Source organism: Mytilus galloprovincialis, chromosome 3, assembly GCF_965363235.1.
Source record: "Mytilus galloprovincialis chromosome 3, xbMytGall1.hap1.1, whole genome shotgun sequence".
Classification (NCBI taxonomy): domain Eukaryota; kingdom Metazoa; phylum Mollusca; class Bivalvia; order Mytilida; family Mytilidae; genus Mytilus; species Mytilus galloprovincialis.
Genome location: NC_134840.1, coordinates 18,964,893 through 18,982,474, shown reverse-complemented (window position 1 = coordinate 18,982,474; position 17,582 = coordinate 18,964,893). Strand labels below are relative to the sequence as shown.

Sequence of the window (17,582 nt, the reverse complement as noted above, 5' to 3'; positions counted from 1 at the left end):
AACGTTAGTTTTTATAAAACGAATTGTTTTATATTTTTTGTATCTAATCCATTTACAACCGTATTTTTATGGGCCGTACGGTTGCCTATAATTGCTTACATCTACTTTATTTGAACGTTGATGATATTTATCTCATTAGCAATCATACCATACCTCTTTATTTTTTATGATAAATCCTTTTGTCTTATTTGAAGATTTTATTATGTGTGTGCAGTTTGCCAACAAAAATATTATAATCACTACTATTTCCGCAAAAATGCAAAAGGGAAAACAACATAATTCAAAAGCAATTACTCTTATGAGGGGCTGATTCACGAATTATGCCTAAACTTACTTTTATACCTTGACAATCGTATTGTTCAAAGTGTTTCTCTCTATTTGTATTACTTTATAAGGGTACTTACCAAAACAAGTTCAAATTTGAAACAAATACCTTTCAAAGGCAATAATAATGAGTTTCCGTAAATTCCAAATGAGATAGACATTGACCCGGTAATAGAATAAATTCATAACAGTGTAACTACGGCCATTCATTGACTGGGACAGATTAGGTGAAGGTTCGTCTGTAATGCCGACTGCTCATGACGTACTTATTATAGACATTTAAACTGTCAGGTCACCACAGGTTCTTAACGCCTAAAAAAAATAATTCGAAATACTAATTCGAAATGACCTTTGTGTCTTGATTTATATTGAATACTTTAACTTCATTATTTGTGTTTTTGTTATGCGTTGACAATCAATTTCCCTAATATGATATCGCACGCTCTTTTAGAGAAAACAATTGACTTAAAAGTTACTATGCAAGTGTTGATTGATTATCTTTTACCGACGTCAAAGAGATTTAAAAATTGCGGTTGTCGAATTATGTCATCTTTAAACTTTTATCTGGTTTAAAATTTCATTTTAGAACGAATGCATAATCCACTTTCAAAGTTTTGCATAAACAAAATATAGACAGAATAAACTTCTTTTTCGTACTTGTAAGTTATTGCAAAGTAAATAAGCTATGGCATTTACGTTATTGTATTGCCGGTAAAATGTCAAATTTCGTGTATATAGGAAACGTGAAATTATTTTGTTATTTTGTGTCATGAATTTGTATTAATGCCATCTCGTATGTTTTAGTAATAGTAAAAGCTCAATGATAAGATAATATTGATATTAAAAGACCTCCGAACAAAAAGGGGTGTTCAGATCCACGAGCCCGAATGATTCTTTTAGCTTTCAAAATATGAGCAACTGATATATAAGGAGTAATACGTTCAAAGTGGATTGTCCATGACAACTTCATTGACGATATACTCAGACTTGCTGATAAGTTTTTGAGATATTAGACAAAAACTTCATTAACCCAAATAAAGTAAATTATTTTAACATTTGGACAAGTAATAAGAAAATTATATGTATTTATTTTGATCTTTATATATAGATTTATTTTGCATACATACTCCTTGTGGATATTTTAGACTTTGTCAGTTCTAATATCCCTTTCATACTTTTCGCCTTTTTGTATGCATTAAATACAAACAAATGGTTATTTCTGTATGCTATTATGTCTTGGACTTTTCTACTTTCTAAAGTCTATCAAGCCACTTGTCCTCACTCACAAGTTCTGGAGTTCATAATACACACATAAATCAAAACCATGTTCATTGCCTTACATACTAGTCTATAGATTGAAATAGTTATGTGAATGGTTTTTTTTTGGCAATATAAAAATATGCAAGTATACATTTCAGCCCAGTATGTTAGAACACTACTAGCCATCTCCAACGGAACACGAATTGGATTATTCAACCTATGGCATTTGTCAAATGTTTCTTGTGGAACTGTAAATGATGATTTTATCCGCAGTGATATCATTGATAGATTTCGACTAGATATCAGCTGCCCTTATCTGGTAATAATATTTTTATTTACTGAATTATTTTGATTTCAATTGGATTCAATATATGTAAGTACTATCTTTAAATAATATACAGTACAACATTTTTACATACTTTTGATTTTTGAACCCTGTATGCCAACATTCCATATGTGAAATTTTAAATTGTTTTGTGTAAACATTGAACGACAAAATGTTTTTCTTTGTGACGTATAAATTTTCTGTCGTCAGACTCGCCAAGCAATGAATGTGTTTTTAATTTGATAGATGCGTTGTGCTCTTTTGTAAAATTGTTTGTTTTAAGATTGTAACACAGTGATGACTGCTGTACCCTTATTTGGACTATTTTATTTGTTGTGTCTGTTTTGTTCACGCATCGTTGTAAATATAACGGAATTTGATGAGACTATCGTAGAAGTGAGAGGTTTAGAGCTATAAAACCAGGTTCAATCCACCATTTTCTACATTTGAAAATGCCTGTACCAAGTCAGAAATATGACAGTTGTTGTCCATTCGTTTGATGTGTTTTGTCATTTGATTTTGCCAGGTGATTAGGTTTTGAAGTTTTGAAATGTGTCTTGATTAATGTCATTAATTATGGATGCAAACTTTTCTCATAATATATATAAAATTAAAATTGAGAATTGAAATGGGGAATGTGTCAAAGAGACAACAACCCGACCACAGAGCATTCAATATTGGCTATGAGGTTGTGATACTTAAAATACATGCAAATACAGACAAAAGTTTCATTTCAGTTATATTTGAAAATGAACACAGCAGATGGAACATTGAAGAAAATGACAAAATATTGGACAAATGTAACATTGGAGAAGACTTTAGAAGGTGGTTCCATATACGAAACACCAGGATCCTTTCCATCTCCGCATGTATCATCAGTTCAGTATGTATTCATTTGGGGAAAAATACCATTATATATCAAATCTTAATTTAAACAGGTGTACACTATATGACCCTAACACAAAACAAATATGAGTAGAAACAAACATTATAATCCCCATGCAACAAGGTGGGCAGAATATGATCTCGATGCAAACAGGTGTACAGTATATAATTCCAAAACAAACATATGTATAGTATGTGATATGAATACAGACAGCTTTGCATTATATGTATATGAATAGATGTGCAGCAGTCTTTTTTATCAATATAAACTTAGCGTTAATGATCTCAATGCAAACACGAGTGTTAATATTGAAATTATGCGTAGAAAAAATGTTGGTTTGTGCTACACAGTCTATGTAGACCGTCTTTTTATCTGTTTTCATGTTTGCTGTGATTTGGTTAGTTTCTTTGCTCCACTATGTCAACTCAATTTGCGACAGTAAAATCTACGTTTTACGAAAGCAAAGCTTAAAATATAATAAAGTTATCTCCTAATTATATGAATGTTCATTTCCCAAGCAAATAAGCGAATTCTTCGGAATTACTACCCCTGATACTAGCGATAGAAGAAAATGGAATTATTCACCTTACCCGTAATTTAAAACAATATGAGAGAACGTGGAAAATTTATGGAAATGGGAATATAACCCCATAATGTTAAATCACTCCAAAAAGTTCAAACTGAACATCAACTTAAACAGGAATTATGTTTTTTAAAGTTAATATTGTCATTTTTTTTTTCTAATATAAATAAATATTGGAATTTCCTTTCAAATAACATTAAATCAATACATACCAAGGATGCATTGACAGCTGCAGTAAAGCATCATCTTAGAAATAAGTAAAATTGTATCTATAAGTGTAACTTGAATTCGCTATATCAACTATTAATTTCTTAGTATGGATGCAAACTCTTAATTTCTTGATTTTTAAATCTAATCAAGAGACGCGTTAAGAATACCTTATAGAATACGCGGAAGCCCTTTCATTGGAAGGATATCGTTTTGAGACGACATTTCAGCATCATTATATTTGTTTCTTTTCATAAAACTTTTTCATAATGCATATATATAATCTACCTATATTTACCCGAGTTTTACTGCGAAATAATGTAAGCAAAGTGCATTCAAAAGCGGAGCAAAAATGTTTTTTTTTTTGCGCGGAAATGTTATACAAGTTTTAATATATGCGAAGAATATTGATTAAAGCAGTTGCATTATTACAATGTATTTTGTTATATCGGAACATTTTTGTTTGTTTTAGAAAGTATTATTGTTTTCGAATTTCTGAAATACTTTTTTTCTTATACATGTAACATGAATATTCTGTTTTGACTTTTGATTACCGCAAAAATTTTCATCTTATATTAGTGTTTGTGATAATTTGACAGTGATGAAAGGTAAAATAATTCATATTAATATCAAAATTTCTAATGCAAAGTTACTCAGTATATGGGGTTTCAATTCCTGTTTTCTTTCAGCACTGCGGATGGTTTTGAATATAAATTAGCCGATCCTACTGGCAGATACTTGTATTTTGGTATTTTAAAACCTTCAAACAATACTGAAGTGGTATATTATACCAATGATACAGGTTACGACCTAACAAGTAAGATAACTTTATACTTTCACTGAATGACACATGTTCTATGTAATTGTCAGTTAAATAAACTTTACTTGTTTGTCGATCTTGGTTGCGACATCATTTTTTTTTTATAAGATACAAAGTTTTATGTCAAAGCGTGTTTGAATCAAGTAGTATATACATATATTTAGAATAACCATACATGGTCTTATAATATAAATTTTATTTGTACACAGCTCAAAACAGGAAAGACTAATGCTCGGAAAAAACTGTTTCTCAGCCTTGTACAAAATTTTATTTATTCTTTATATAATGCAACTCCTACAACTGTTTGAAGTAAAGAAGAAAAATTTTAATTTGGAGCAAATTCCGCGTCATAAAGAAAACTCTACCGACATTGTTTGTCATCGTCATAAACAATGCGATGTACGGTCAGTGACTGATTATCACAAATGAATATGCGTTTTATTCAATTTGACTGCGCATATATCACAGCTGTCGTTTTTGTGCGAATTTCGATTGTCAAACATAACGACCTTTCCAACAAGAACAACCTATCCACCAAATACAAAAAGGCAACAGTAGTAAACTGCTGTTCCAAAAGTCATAATGAACTTGTTAATACTAGTGGTGTAAAACTGTCAACAATATCAACCTATCGTCCATTTTAACCTGGCTTTCACGAAAACCTGATGATCAAGTCAAACATGTTGATTGTGTCAACCTGTCAACTTATCGACTCTGTCAATCTTGTCTACTCGTCGATCCAGTAAACCTGGTCTTTTTACCAACCTATATTTTTGTGAAAGTAATTTTTGTATTTTTATACGAAGAACGTAATTCAAAGTAAAACAGTATAAACTTGACAACTCTGAAATAAAACCTTCTCAATACAATATTTTTAGCATTAGCTTTAAAGGAAAAAATAGTTTCACACACATTACATTATCTAATCACCGATTTGAAAAACGAAGCACACAATTGTTGTGAACATATCCATCAAGCTAGTGAATTCGATTTACATGTAGTTTATGGAACTTTAAAGATAAACATGTTCCGATGTAAATTTTCCTGATAATTCACATTCTGGCTATTATCTTTTTTTTTTGTGGCGATGTGATGATTTTTTTCGTCTTGCTTCATGTATATGCGATGTACTATTTCTGTTCATTTCTTACATAAAACAACAATGCGTAGACTCAGTGTAACAAATAGCAAAATTTTGAACTTATTCTGCATTATAAATCCTGTTACCAAATAACATTCTTTTCTATATTTTATTAAAAAAAAAAAAAAAAAAAACAGAATGATATATTCACATGTTTAACTGCTCATTTTTTCCTGGTCATTTTGAGCGTAATCCAAAGTTCTTCCAATATATATATTCTTTTTTATAGCCAACGATATTTTAAAAAATATCAGCACACATGAAATGTATCGCATAGTAATATAAACCAAAGAAATTCTTGATTAAATACCTACTTGTAATTGGATTTTAAAAAAAGTTAAATTATGAAGTCAATTCTACTTGATTTTCGTTTTTAACAGATGGGTTGCCACTGACTACGGACATTGTAATGGTGGAAATAATAGCCTCGTTTTGGAGTAAGTAATAACAATAAACTGCTAATATTGCTCATGGGAATTTAAAACCACTTTTTTGGGGTTATATATGAATTATTGAGAAAAATGTTAACTACATGCATACATTCATCAATTTATTCATTATTAAAAGCAAAATTATCATGTTATATATTGAAAACAACCCGATCAAAGAGCAGACAACACAGCGCAAAGCCACAAATTATCTTCAACACAATGGGAAAATCTTGCATCTGAAGACGGGGTTCTGCTGGCACTAAACAAAAAAGTATACGAGTTCAGCTAAAATGGGCGTCACACTAAACTCCAGAAGATAAAAATGAATCAGAGTTATCAAAAAACATACAAGCCTAACGGAGGCCAGAGTTTCCTGATTTGGGACACTTGCAAAAATGCGACGGAATTAAACGTGTTTAAATGTTTGTAGATAAGAATAAAAGTCAACATGTTTTAATATATTATAGATGAAAGTTGTAATGAGGTAACTATGGAATCACCAGTAGATGTCGCCACCTGTAACGGTCAGTATTGTTTTCGAAATTATATCAGTATTTTCTGATCTTTTTCTTGGTCAGATCTTACTAATTTAAGATATACAGACTCCATAACTGCAGAATACCACCACTTTAACGCTTGTGTTACGATCTTTCTTCACTCTAAACAGATAGATTTCAAATTTTAATATTTAAAACGCAAGGCCTATTAATTTTAGATAATAAACAAACGGACCGAAAACATAATGCCCCTATTTAGGGCATAAACAAACTCAAATAAATCTGATATTTCATATGTATCACAATTTGAACGTCATCAAAGGCCAGTAAAAACTGAGTACAAGTATACATGAATTGGAAAATACGTGATCTTCTGCAAAGTGCTGTCAGTAAATTTATACAAAATAGATGTTATTAAGTCATACTTTAAAAACATTTGTTTTTCTAATTTGCTTTTAGTATCTCTTATAATTTATATGCAAGGGCACATACAAAATCGACCGCTTTTAAGGTGGGGAAAGGGTCAAATATCTGAAAAATACATCTACACCAGGAACGCTCAAAACTTTAATTTTAAAAGCCAAGGACGTATAAGTTCTTGAATACGTTAGGAGTGACATGGTAAAAAAGAACCGAAAAAGAAAAGTCTAACTCATCAGGAGCCTTTTTTCTGAGGAAGTAGCAATCTTTCTTATAAATTTATCAAAGGAACAATAATGTATGTACAAAACACATCTGTATCGGAACACTTAAGCTGATGATACTCTCGAAGAAAAGCAGTTCACCAGCAGTGGTAACGATTAAGGACATTTATATGCAAATATCAGTAAATATTAAAATACACATTTGACTTCAACCTCAGATTGTTCGCTAAAGGCGAATGCATTGCAGACTGCCCCTGTGTACATTATTTTTCTCCTGGCGATTTTTTTTCCAAAATTGTCTCATCTGATGAACAACTTCAATAACATTTATTTTGAAATATATTATGATTGATATACCTATATTGATAACGAAAGAGTAAATGGAAAAAAAATATGGTAATTTATCAAAACAAACGACTTCATTTTCTTTCAGAACCACCTACAGTCACTTCCAGTTTATCTTATATTGAAGCCGTATACAATGATAACATCACTTTACAGTGTACCGTTAACAGTGCTATTCCAATTATTGAATCATTCTGGAACACTGTAACACAAGGTCAGATTGATGTTGATATAAGTAGTACCATGGATATGACTTATGAAAGTGTAACATTTGCGTATACAGGACTATACCGATGTTGTGTTGCCAACAAGCTTCATGTCAAACAATGCGATCAAATACTGGTAAACGTGACAGGAGGTAAGATGCTACAGAGACATAAATCGTTTTGTTTTATTAAAATCAGCAGATCACAATTAAGGAATGACTGTAATATTTTTTCTGTATATGAAGAAATAACATAAAAAAATTGGTGAACACTGAATAATGCGCGTAGCGGGTTATTTAACAGTGTGCACCACATTTATTATGTTATTTCGAATAGACAGAAAAAATATTACAGTCATTTCTTATAATTTAATTCTAAATTCCATTTTAAACCGTAGAAAAGCTTGAAAAAACGTTGATGACGTCACGGTCACATGACTAAATTATGTCTATGGTCTGATAACAAAATAACGTCAGCCAATCAGTAGACGCGTTACATCCAAAATTAAACTATTTAAGTATGTTATTAAAAAAAAAACGGCGATGATAATAAATATAAAACATGAACGTAAAAAAGGTAGCAAGAAATTAATTTTAACAAATACTTATTTAACAAAACACGATGTTTAATTATGAAACAGACGGTAGATCTCTTCAAGAAAAATTAATATATTGTACAATGGGATTTTTATTGAGGAATTGAAGGTGTCTGCTGTCTAAATTTTTGAATTTGATAACCGTGTAGAAAATTTTAGTACCATAGTCAATAAGTTGTTAATTCGTTCGTGACACCACTAATGCGTCTATCGGCGGGTCCCAGAAGAAAGATTACGATTGTCACTAGTTATACTTGTTGTAGAAGACGTTACTAAGTTGTAAAACTTGTGTCTGATCCATTTGTCATTTTTAACATTGAAATATGTTTAAAATAAAACCTGCTTAGTCTATGGATGGCTGTTGTTTGCTCTATGGTCGGGTGGTTGTCGCTTTGACATATTCACCATTTCCTTTCTCAATTTTACATTAAGTCATATCGGCTTACGAAGGTACAAAAGGCAATAGTATGTTACTGTTCTAACAATACCAATTTCAAAATGTATTTTAAGTAGCAAGAGGGGCTAACGATACCATAGTAACGGTCAAACTCATAAATCGAAAATAAACTGACAACGCCATGGCTAAAACTGAAAAAAGACAAACAGACAAGTAATAGTACGCAAGAAACAACATTTAAGGGAGTGGTGATATCGGGTGCTCCGGAAAGGTAAGCAGATACTGCTCCAAATGTGGCACCTGTCGTATTGCTCATGTTTTTAAAAATCTTGTAAATAGTCTATAATTCGGTAGATCACATTCATGAAAAGGGAAGGGGATTGTAGTTACGACATTAGAAACATATCCGATATCATCTGTGAAACGGTTATTCCATAACGTTTAACCAACTCGTGATTGTGACCGTAAATTTACGAAGGGATGATTTCAACTCAAACATTTGGAACTCTTGGTTTAAAAGCTTCCTTGTGAGCAGCAACCCTTTATTAAGGAAATCCTGATAGGAAATACAAGCCCGGGAACATCGTATCAATTTAGAAATATATACCCCGTATGCAGTTGCTGCTTGAATGTTGCTACAAAGAAATGGAAAGATCACAATTGGGAAACTGAAAACATCTCGTTTGTCAATTTCTAGATGTCAGTCAAGATATGAGTCAGGCTTCACTGTATCTGGTGTATCTCTTATCTCTAGTTCTATGGGATAGATGCGTTCAACATAGTCAATAAATTTTGAATTATTTAGTGAGATGACATCATCTATATAGCGGAAAATAAAGTTATAAAAATGATACTGCTAACTTTTTATTTTTCACCCTAAGAAGTTCCTGTATGTGGTCAGCATCATAATAATAAAGAAATAAGTCGGCAAGAAGAGGGGCACACTTGGTTCCCATTGGAGTGCCGACAGTCTGTTGAAAAACACTTCCGCCAAACGTAACAAATATGTTGTCAATCAAGAAATTAAGCATCTTGATAATGTCAGAACTTTTTTTTGAATCAGTTTGATCCTTTACAGAGTAGGATTTATATCTCCTTAAGTCAAAATACTTGTATCTACGTTGGCCATTCTTTTTTATTAAACAAAGCAATACCAACTATTTCAATTTGTCTTTTACTTTAAAATAGGGAATACTTGTGTAAAGTGTAGAAAAGTCGAATGTTTTAATACTGTTGCAAGATGAAAGAGTCTTAGATTGTATGTGCTTTAAAAAAATCTTTGGATTTTTTTGTATCAACATTTGATTCACGTCTTCTCTAGAATAGACAGTTTCACAATACCTTTGACGCACGGCTTTGTTTGCTGTTAAAATAGATGTAGATAATTTAGAAAGAGGTTTCGTGAAGCACTTGGAAGACCCAACAATATAACGTTGTTTATAAGGACACTTATGCAGTTTAGGTATCCAATACAGTATTAGAAGATCCAGTTCTTCATCTTTGTTTGAAATTCCAAAGGAACACAGAACTGACCTTCTATTTTCCAGGATTAGCAAGTTACAAGATATTTAGTTCATTCAAATAAGCAAAATACCATATGTATGACCACAAGATGCATTTATTTAATCGTGTGCATCTTAATCTATCAAACATTTCAGAAAGAAACTAAAAACAGACTATGACATATCATAATTATATAAAGTCATTGATTGTTTTCTTGTGTCTTTTGCAAAGGCTTTCCTCAAGTGACCACGACTTCATTATCAACAACTCTGAATACAAGTGAGTCAGTTACCTTCGATTGTTCTGTCACAGCTTCGCCTAGTGTAACCGACTTTCATTGGAGGAAACGAGTAAGCGGAGTAGATTCAGTAATTTCAACAACAGACAGTAGATTTACTATTTCGGGATTGTCAGCACCTTCCTTGACTATCACAAATCTACAAGAAGGTGATGCTGGAGAATATTTTTGTGTTGCGTCCAATGCAATTGGAGAAGGTACAAGTACAGGGATAACATTAACTGTTATTTCACAAAATACAGGTTCGTATGAGACTCAAAAGCTTTAATTATCTTAGTTGCAAAGGTATAACGAAATGATTTGAATTATTGATGGCAAATAATTCAAATATTATCATTATACCTTATAATTAAAATAATTGAACATAGGTTATTGTTTCAAACGTTGGAATGAGGGATATTCCTCTGTTTAAACATCGTAATGAATTAAAAAGAAACGATAATGTGCCGTTATATGACAATGCAAGATTGAGTTACAGATGGGATAGCATACACAATAAAAGGCCATCTTTATTCTTTTCATCAATTATTTTTAACAATGCAATTGTTTAATTTTACTAATGCGGTATCACATTCGGGTGAATATACCACCAGAAGTACATTCTTTAATCTTCCGGAGAGATTTTAATTTCTAGATTACGTCGATACATGTGTGTACATCATTCCACTAGAGGTTTCCCGATTTGCTACGTATCAGGTACGGTTGGTACGTAACACAACCGTTGGTGCTGTTTTGGAGAAATCATTTAATGAATGAGATCATTTCATTCATCATAATAAAATCAAAAGATTTGAAATGCATATCAGCAAAAAACTAGCTTAACGTTTTATTTGATAAAGATTTGGACGTTTCTAGAACACTTTGTTTATGATTCCGTATGAAATTATTTAGTTGTACACAAGAGCAAGAATCAAACAGACCTGAAACGAACTGATTTGACATGACCTTGATATTCTAAATATAGATTTGAGTTCGTTATTGGTACTGGTATTGTATTTGTTTCGTGTATTTATAAAAAGAAACATATTTTGTTTCTTATTTATATTCGTTAACGTGTCAAAATTGTGTTAATTTCATTTTATAATTAGTTCTTGCATGAAATTAGACATTAATAATAAATAATAAATTTCGATTGTTTCTTCAAAAGATTTTTTTATGATTGGAAACCTGAGATTTTGCATTGAGTGAGAAAAGGGACTCTGCTCATATTTTTTTATTAACAACTTGAGACATTTTTCTTGAAATGCATTCTAAAACAAGTAACTGAAAACGTATTGATAAGTAAGACATATTTCCCTAGTCTATTTTCGATGAAAAACACCAATATAAAAATGAAGAAATGATATAACGGCCAATGAGACATCTCTCCACCACAGGCACTTGTCTCAATTTCCCCCCTGATATATAGCTTAATATATATTGAGGTAAATAGGGGGAGGGGAAATCTTACATGTGCTCTCCACAAGAGACCAAATGACACAGAATTAAACAACAATAATAGATCACCGTACGGCCTTCAACAATGAGCAAAGTCCATTCTGCATAGTCCGCTTTAAAAATCTCCTCAATATCAAATTCTTAAAAAGTTCAAACAAGAAAACTGACGGCCTAATTTATGTAAAAAAATGAACGAAAAACAAATATGTAACACAGCAACAAACGACAACCCCTGAATTACAGGCTCCTCACTTGGGATAGGCACATATACATACATAATATGGCGGGGTTAAATATGTAAAGTTGACAGTTGTGTTACAGTTCAACATAAGAGCGAACTATAGAAATCATTTGAAAAGGACTTTAGAAATACACTTAACTAAAACACAGAGTGTACGTGGTACTTGTACATACGTGTATCTTAGAGTTCTCACAGTTATTACCATCTAGTTCAAAGCCAAAAACTAATAACAAACAAAATCTTGCATCTTTAGACTTAATTATTAATCATCATAGAATGAATAAGACTAGACATAATATTCTTTGAATACTTTATAAACGTATCTTTTAATTGACACTTTCCTTGCATTTTTATTGGTAAAATGTCGCATTCGTGTAATACGATTTATTTTGAAAATGCAGAAAATAATAATTAAATATATTGATTAATTGATTGTTGGTTGCTTAACGTCCAGTGGTAAATATGTTTATGCATATTCAGGACGAGAACAAGTTAACAATACATACAATAGGTAGGTCTTGTAATAATAGAGGCCATCCGGGATGATGGTGGGGAAAATCTTGACTGCTTAACCGATATAATATGAACGTTAGTTTAAAGATCAAAGACGTAACTTGTTTTTATGTCTGCAGTGACCGTGAGCAAAGTTCTGTGCATCACCAATCCAAGATTTCTGTGAAAACAGGTGCTATTAAGGGGACATTCAAAATCAATTAAGAGAAGCTGAAAATGCTATCACAAAAAAATGAATAACCACGAAAAGACAACACGTTTCAGAATACTATTTAGAAAACTCAACTAAAACCCCTATCAAAAAACGGAGTTTGACATAAACTGCTTCGGAAGGGAAAGCAGATCATGCAGCATTAGTGGAACCGATCTTGTTTCTCAATTTATGTCCACAAATAAGAGCATAAAGGGGCTGATCTTTATTTGTTAGCGTCTACCTTCACAAATAGTGTCTCTCATCGGGACTAAAACGTTTTCCTCGTTGATTAGAGAGTAGAAAATTAGTTTATGTCTTTCCTCGAAATACAGACTAAAACAATCTAGTACGGACAAATGTTAAAGAAGGGGCTAAAGAATGGTACAAAATCCATATGCGTTTCACCAGATATCTAACAAGCATCATTTAAACAAAATGACGACACATTTAAAAATAACTTTAAGTATGATAATTTGAGACAGTTGATTTAGGGTGAAGCTTATTTTTCCACCAGTGCAGTTGCTTTTTAAACTGCTTGTTGCAATTTTAACATCTGGCGTGGTCCGTGCAATATATGTTTTGATTTTTTACCCTTGTTTTATATTTGCTTTCAAAATATTTACAGATTTATGTCCATGTTCGTGTGAATACCGATCCAAAGTAGATTACTGGGCATCACACAATGTTACCAATATGACATACGATGAAATAGTTGTCTGGTTGCAGCCAAAAATCAAAGAACTAGAGAAGACTCTGACAGTTGATAAATCTAACCTATCATCTCTAATTAACAAACGAATAAGTATGAAAGACGATCGACCATCAGCTAGAAGTATCGGATATATCGGGATTGTTATATTGTCTGTTGTTTTTGTTTTGATATTGTTTATCGATGTGTCATCGATCACAAGACACACGCAAAACATTAAACGATTGTGGGGAGTAAAAAAGTGACCATGAGACTAATATATATCATAATTGTTTTGGTTCCCTCTTGCTCAATTACATTGTGTCGTACTTCCTTAAACTCATTAGGTTTGCACAGTGTACGTCCCAACAATATGATCCACAAAAACATATTTTCATAAAACCCTTATAATTTGCGCCTTCAGACATGCGTATAGTTTTATTCCATGATTACCTTACTAGTTATCATTAGCGACAATCACATGAACTATAGTACAATTTTACATGTATAAAAATGTAACTATGCACCAGATTAGATAGTTGAATGAGTGTTTATAGAATTTGATAGTAACTTTAAAGGCTTCGCCTCGTATTTCAAATTAACACTGCATCAAACGAGTCCAGACTGTATATATCCAACAGTATTGTATTGGAATGAATAAAATAGATGCAATAAATGTGTTTTGGTATAAGTTACATGTAAGTGATATGCTACTAATGGTTCTAATGCAAGAGTTATGTGAGACATTATGTCCTGATAACATGCAGAAATGTCAATGCTAGGCTAAAATGACAATGACTTACATCGGTGGTTTTATCCTTAATATGATAGATTTGTGAGCAAATGCACCCAAATATTCAATATGCATGTCGCATTAATAACTGATTCCATTAGTGCTGTTGTTGATTTTTTGTTCTATAGTTGTAATACAACACCGTAATTATAGAAATTGAATGATTCTTTTTATGGTTTTAAATGGTAGCAAACACGTTGATCGTATGCTTATTTTTCTGAGTCCTACACAATGTACATGTACTTTGGTACACACCAATACAATTTCAATACTTAGATTATGCATACAAGAGGTATATTTGGCTAAAACGAAAATATAAAAATAACTGTATTTGTATGTTTATTTATATTTTTAACTGATTACTTTATTATGAACTCTGCGATTCGTGGAACCACATCTCCACCATAAGTATTTAAAGCAACCCATCGACAAGAGTAACTACAAGACATCCATAGGCAACATGTTTCAACAAGCTGTCTTATACAATATAACAAATTCTTAAAGATTAATTGAGAATGGAAATGGGGAATGTGTCAAAGAGACAACAACCCGACCATAGAGCAGACAATAGCAGAAGGTCACCAACAGGTCTTCAATGCAACGAGAAATTCTCGCACCCGAGGGCGTCATTCAGCATTCACCCTAAACAAATATGTACTAGTTCATTGATAATGAACACCATACTAAACTCCAAATTGTACACAAGAAACTAAAAGTTAAAATAATACAAGACTAACAAAGGCCAGAGGCTCCTGACTTGGGACAGGCGCAAAAATGCGGCGGGGTTAAACATGTTTGTGAGATCTCAACCCTCCCTCTACACCTCTAGCCAATGCAGAAAAGTAAACGCATAACAATACGCACATTAAAATTCAGTTCAAGAGAAGTCCGAGTCTGATGTCAGAAGATGTAACCAAAGAATTAAAATAAATAAAATGAAATTAATACATAAATAACATCAGACTACTATCAGTTAACTGACATGCCAGCTCCAGACTTCAATTAAACTGATTGAAAAATTATGTCTTCATCATATGAATATCATGTACAATCCTCCCCGTAAGGGGTTTAGTATCACACCATCATAACATATATGAGAAGAACATAACCCGTGTCATGCAAACAACTGGTTTATTAATAATAATTATGTTTAGTTTCGATGTAAAGACCCTATAAGTGAATCAATATTAACGCCAAAATATGCAATCTTTAATGACTTGACAACAGTATCGTAACTATATCCCTTCTTAATAAGTCTTTTTAAAGGTTTTGTTAGTTTCTGAGGTGAATATTGACAAAAAAAGTCTGAATTTGTTATATGAATTTGATAACATAAAAAATTACTAGTCTTACGGTGCATCTTTTTTCTACAATGTCGTTTCTCGTCCGCTTATAATGCCAAGACAACAGTTTGACCTTCCATGTCGTAGTGAATGGTTTTCGTAGCACTAGCGAGTGATATGAATCTACTTCTGTAATGGTTTTTAGACGAGTCGCAATAAATTTAATCCTTCTTTAAAAAAAAAAAGAAAATTTGACGAGATAATCATATTTTAATCAAAGAAAAACTGAAATCATATGAACCACACATTGATTAAATTAAATAATCAATGGTTCAACATGCACATCAGGACCAGAATATATTAGTGTGATACAAATGCATTGTCATCAATTTTCGATTACTGTTTGGTAAATGAACGAAGTATTGACTACTTTCTAATAGAATTCTGGTTTGTCTAAATCTAACTTTAGTCATTTTGTGGACATTTGTTGGGTTTTACCAAATGAGTATCGTTGATATTATGCACACATATATACAGCTTCCAACTAGAAATCTGATTACTATTTGAACAGTTTGTCAAACAAATTTTATGTGCTAGGAATACGTTTTTTAATGTAATATCGCAATGAAGTAATCATGCAGAATAAGTCAAGTTCTGTCAACTATTGATATCCCGGTTGTCTACACAAGGACATATATAAAAAAGAAGATGTGGTATGATCGCCAATGAGACAACTGTACACAAGAGACCAAGATGGCACAGAAATTAACAATTATAGGTCACCCTACACGTACGGCCTTCAACAATTAACAAAACCCATACCGCATATTCAGCTATACAAGGCCCCGAAATGACAATGTAAAACAATTCAAACAAGAAAACTAACAGACTTATTTATTTTATATAAATCGATTTGTTTGGATTTTTTCTCTGATCTTCCCTGATCTTAAGCATTTTCCAGAGAGGTAAACAAACAACCAGTAGAAAAACAAATTGAAGTTGATACCTTATGAATTTATTCGCAAAGCAAAATTTTAAAATAATTTACAATCAAGCTCCTATTGGTGGCTTTTATGGAACGCCACAGCTGTCTTACGTGGAATTCTGATATTACTTCGATGGATGGCCACACACATTCAAGCCACATAACAACATTGAAATCTATCTGAAAAAAGAACAAGTTTTTTTCCGAATTGGTCACGTGGTTTTACCTCATCAAGTAATGGGATAACCACATCAAAGAATGACAGGACCACATCAAAGAATGACAAGACCACATCAAATAATGAAACAAACACATCAAGTAGTGTAAAATCGTCAAATTTTGAAACATCATTACGTAATGTTAAAACCATATAAAGAATAGACAAATCATCATTACGAAATAACAAAACCACATCATGTAATGAAACAACTACATTACGTTAAGTTACATACACATCAAGAAATGTTAAAACCGCATTGACTAATGACACAACCATATTGAATAATGGTGAAACCACATCGAGTAAAGACAAAACCATATTGAGTAATGACAAAACTATATCAAGTCAATACGAAACCATATCGTGTAATATCGAAATATCATTTAGTAATGACTATTCCATATTGAGTTATATTAAAATATCATTACATAATGTCAAAACCATATTAAGTAAAGACAAAATATCATTAAGTAATAATAAAACAACATAAAGTAATATCACAATTCCACATAAGACAGCTGTGGCGTTCCATAGGCTTTATCTATCGTTTGCTATCACAGGAAACATTGAATTGAATTTGGGTTTATTTGAACTTTTATTTAATATTTACTAGAGCATTTTGAATTATTTCTCGTGAAATTATAACTTAGAGCGTTCTACCAAAAACGGAACAAATAGTAAAACGTTTTCAGTGTTTTACTGAGGAGGTAATATTTTGTCATTTGATTTCCCACTTGGTTGAGATTCAGTAAGAAGCAAAAAGCAAC

General features: G+C 31.9%; 1 protein-coding gene across 1 annotated transcript in view; it reads left to right on the top strand.

Annotated features, from left to right (window-relative positions):
* LOC143067338 (uncharacterized) overlaps window positions 1-15,554 on the top strand; it is a 52,507-nt gene extending 36,953 nt beyond the window's left edge. The window contains exons 2-9 of the mRNA XM_076240510.1: window positions 1,743-1,903; window positions 2,647-2,792; window positions 4,275-4,402; window positions 5,927-5,983; window positions 6,445-6,501; window positions 7,552-7,821; window positions 10,396-10,704; window positions 13,472-15,554. Of these exons, the coding sequence (XP_076096625.1) occupies window positions 1,743-1,903; window positions 2,647-2,792; window positions 4,275-4,402; window positions 5,927-5,983; window positions 6,445-6,501; window positions 7,552-7,821; window positions 10,396-10,704; window positions 13,472-13,800 (1,457 nt within the window). The 3' untranslated portion in view covers window positions 13,801-15,554. The remainder of the gene's footprint in view (window positions 1-1,742; window positions 1,904-2,646; window positions 2,793-4,274; window positions 4,403-5,926; window positions 5,984-6,444; window positions 6,502-7,551; window positions 7,822-10,395; window positions 10,705-13,471) is intronic.
* The last annotated feature ends 2,028 nt before the right edge of the window (window positions 15,555-17,582 follow it).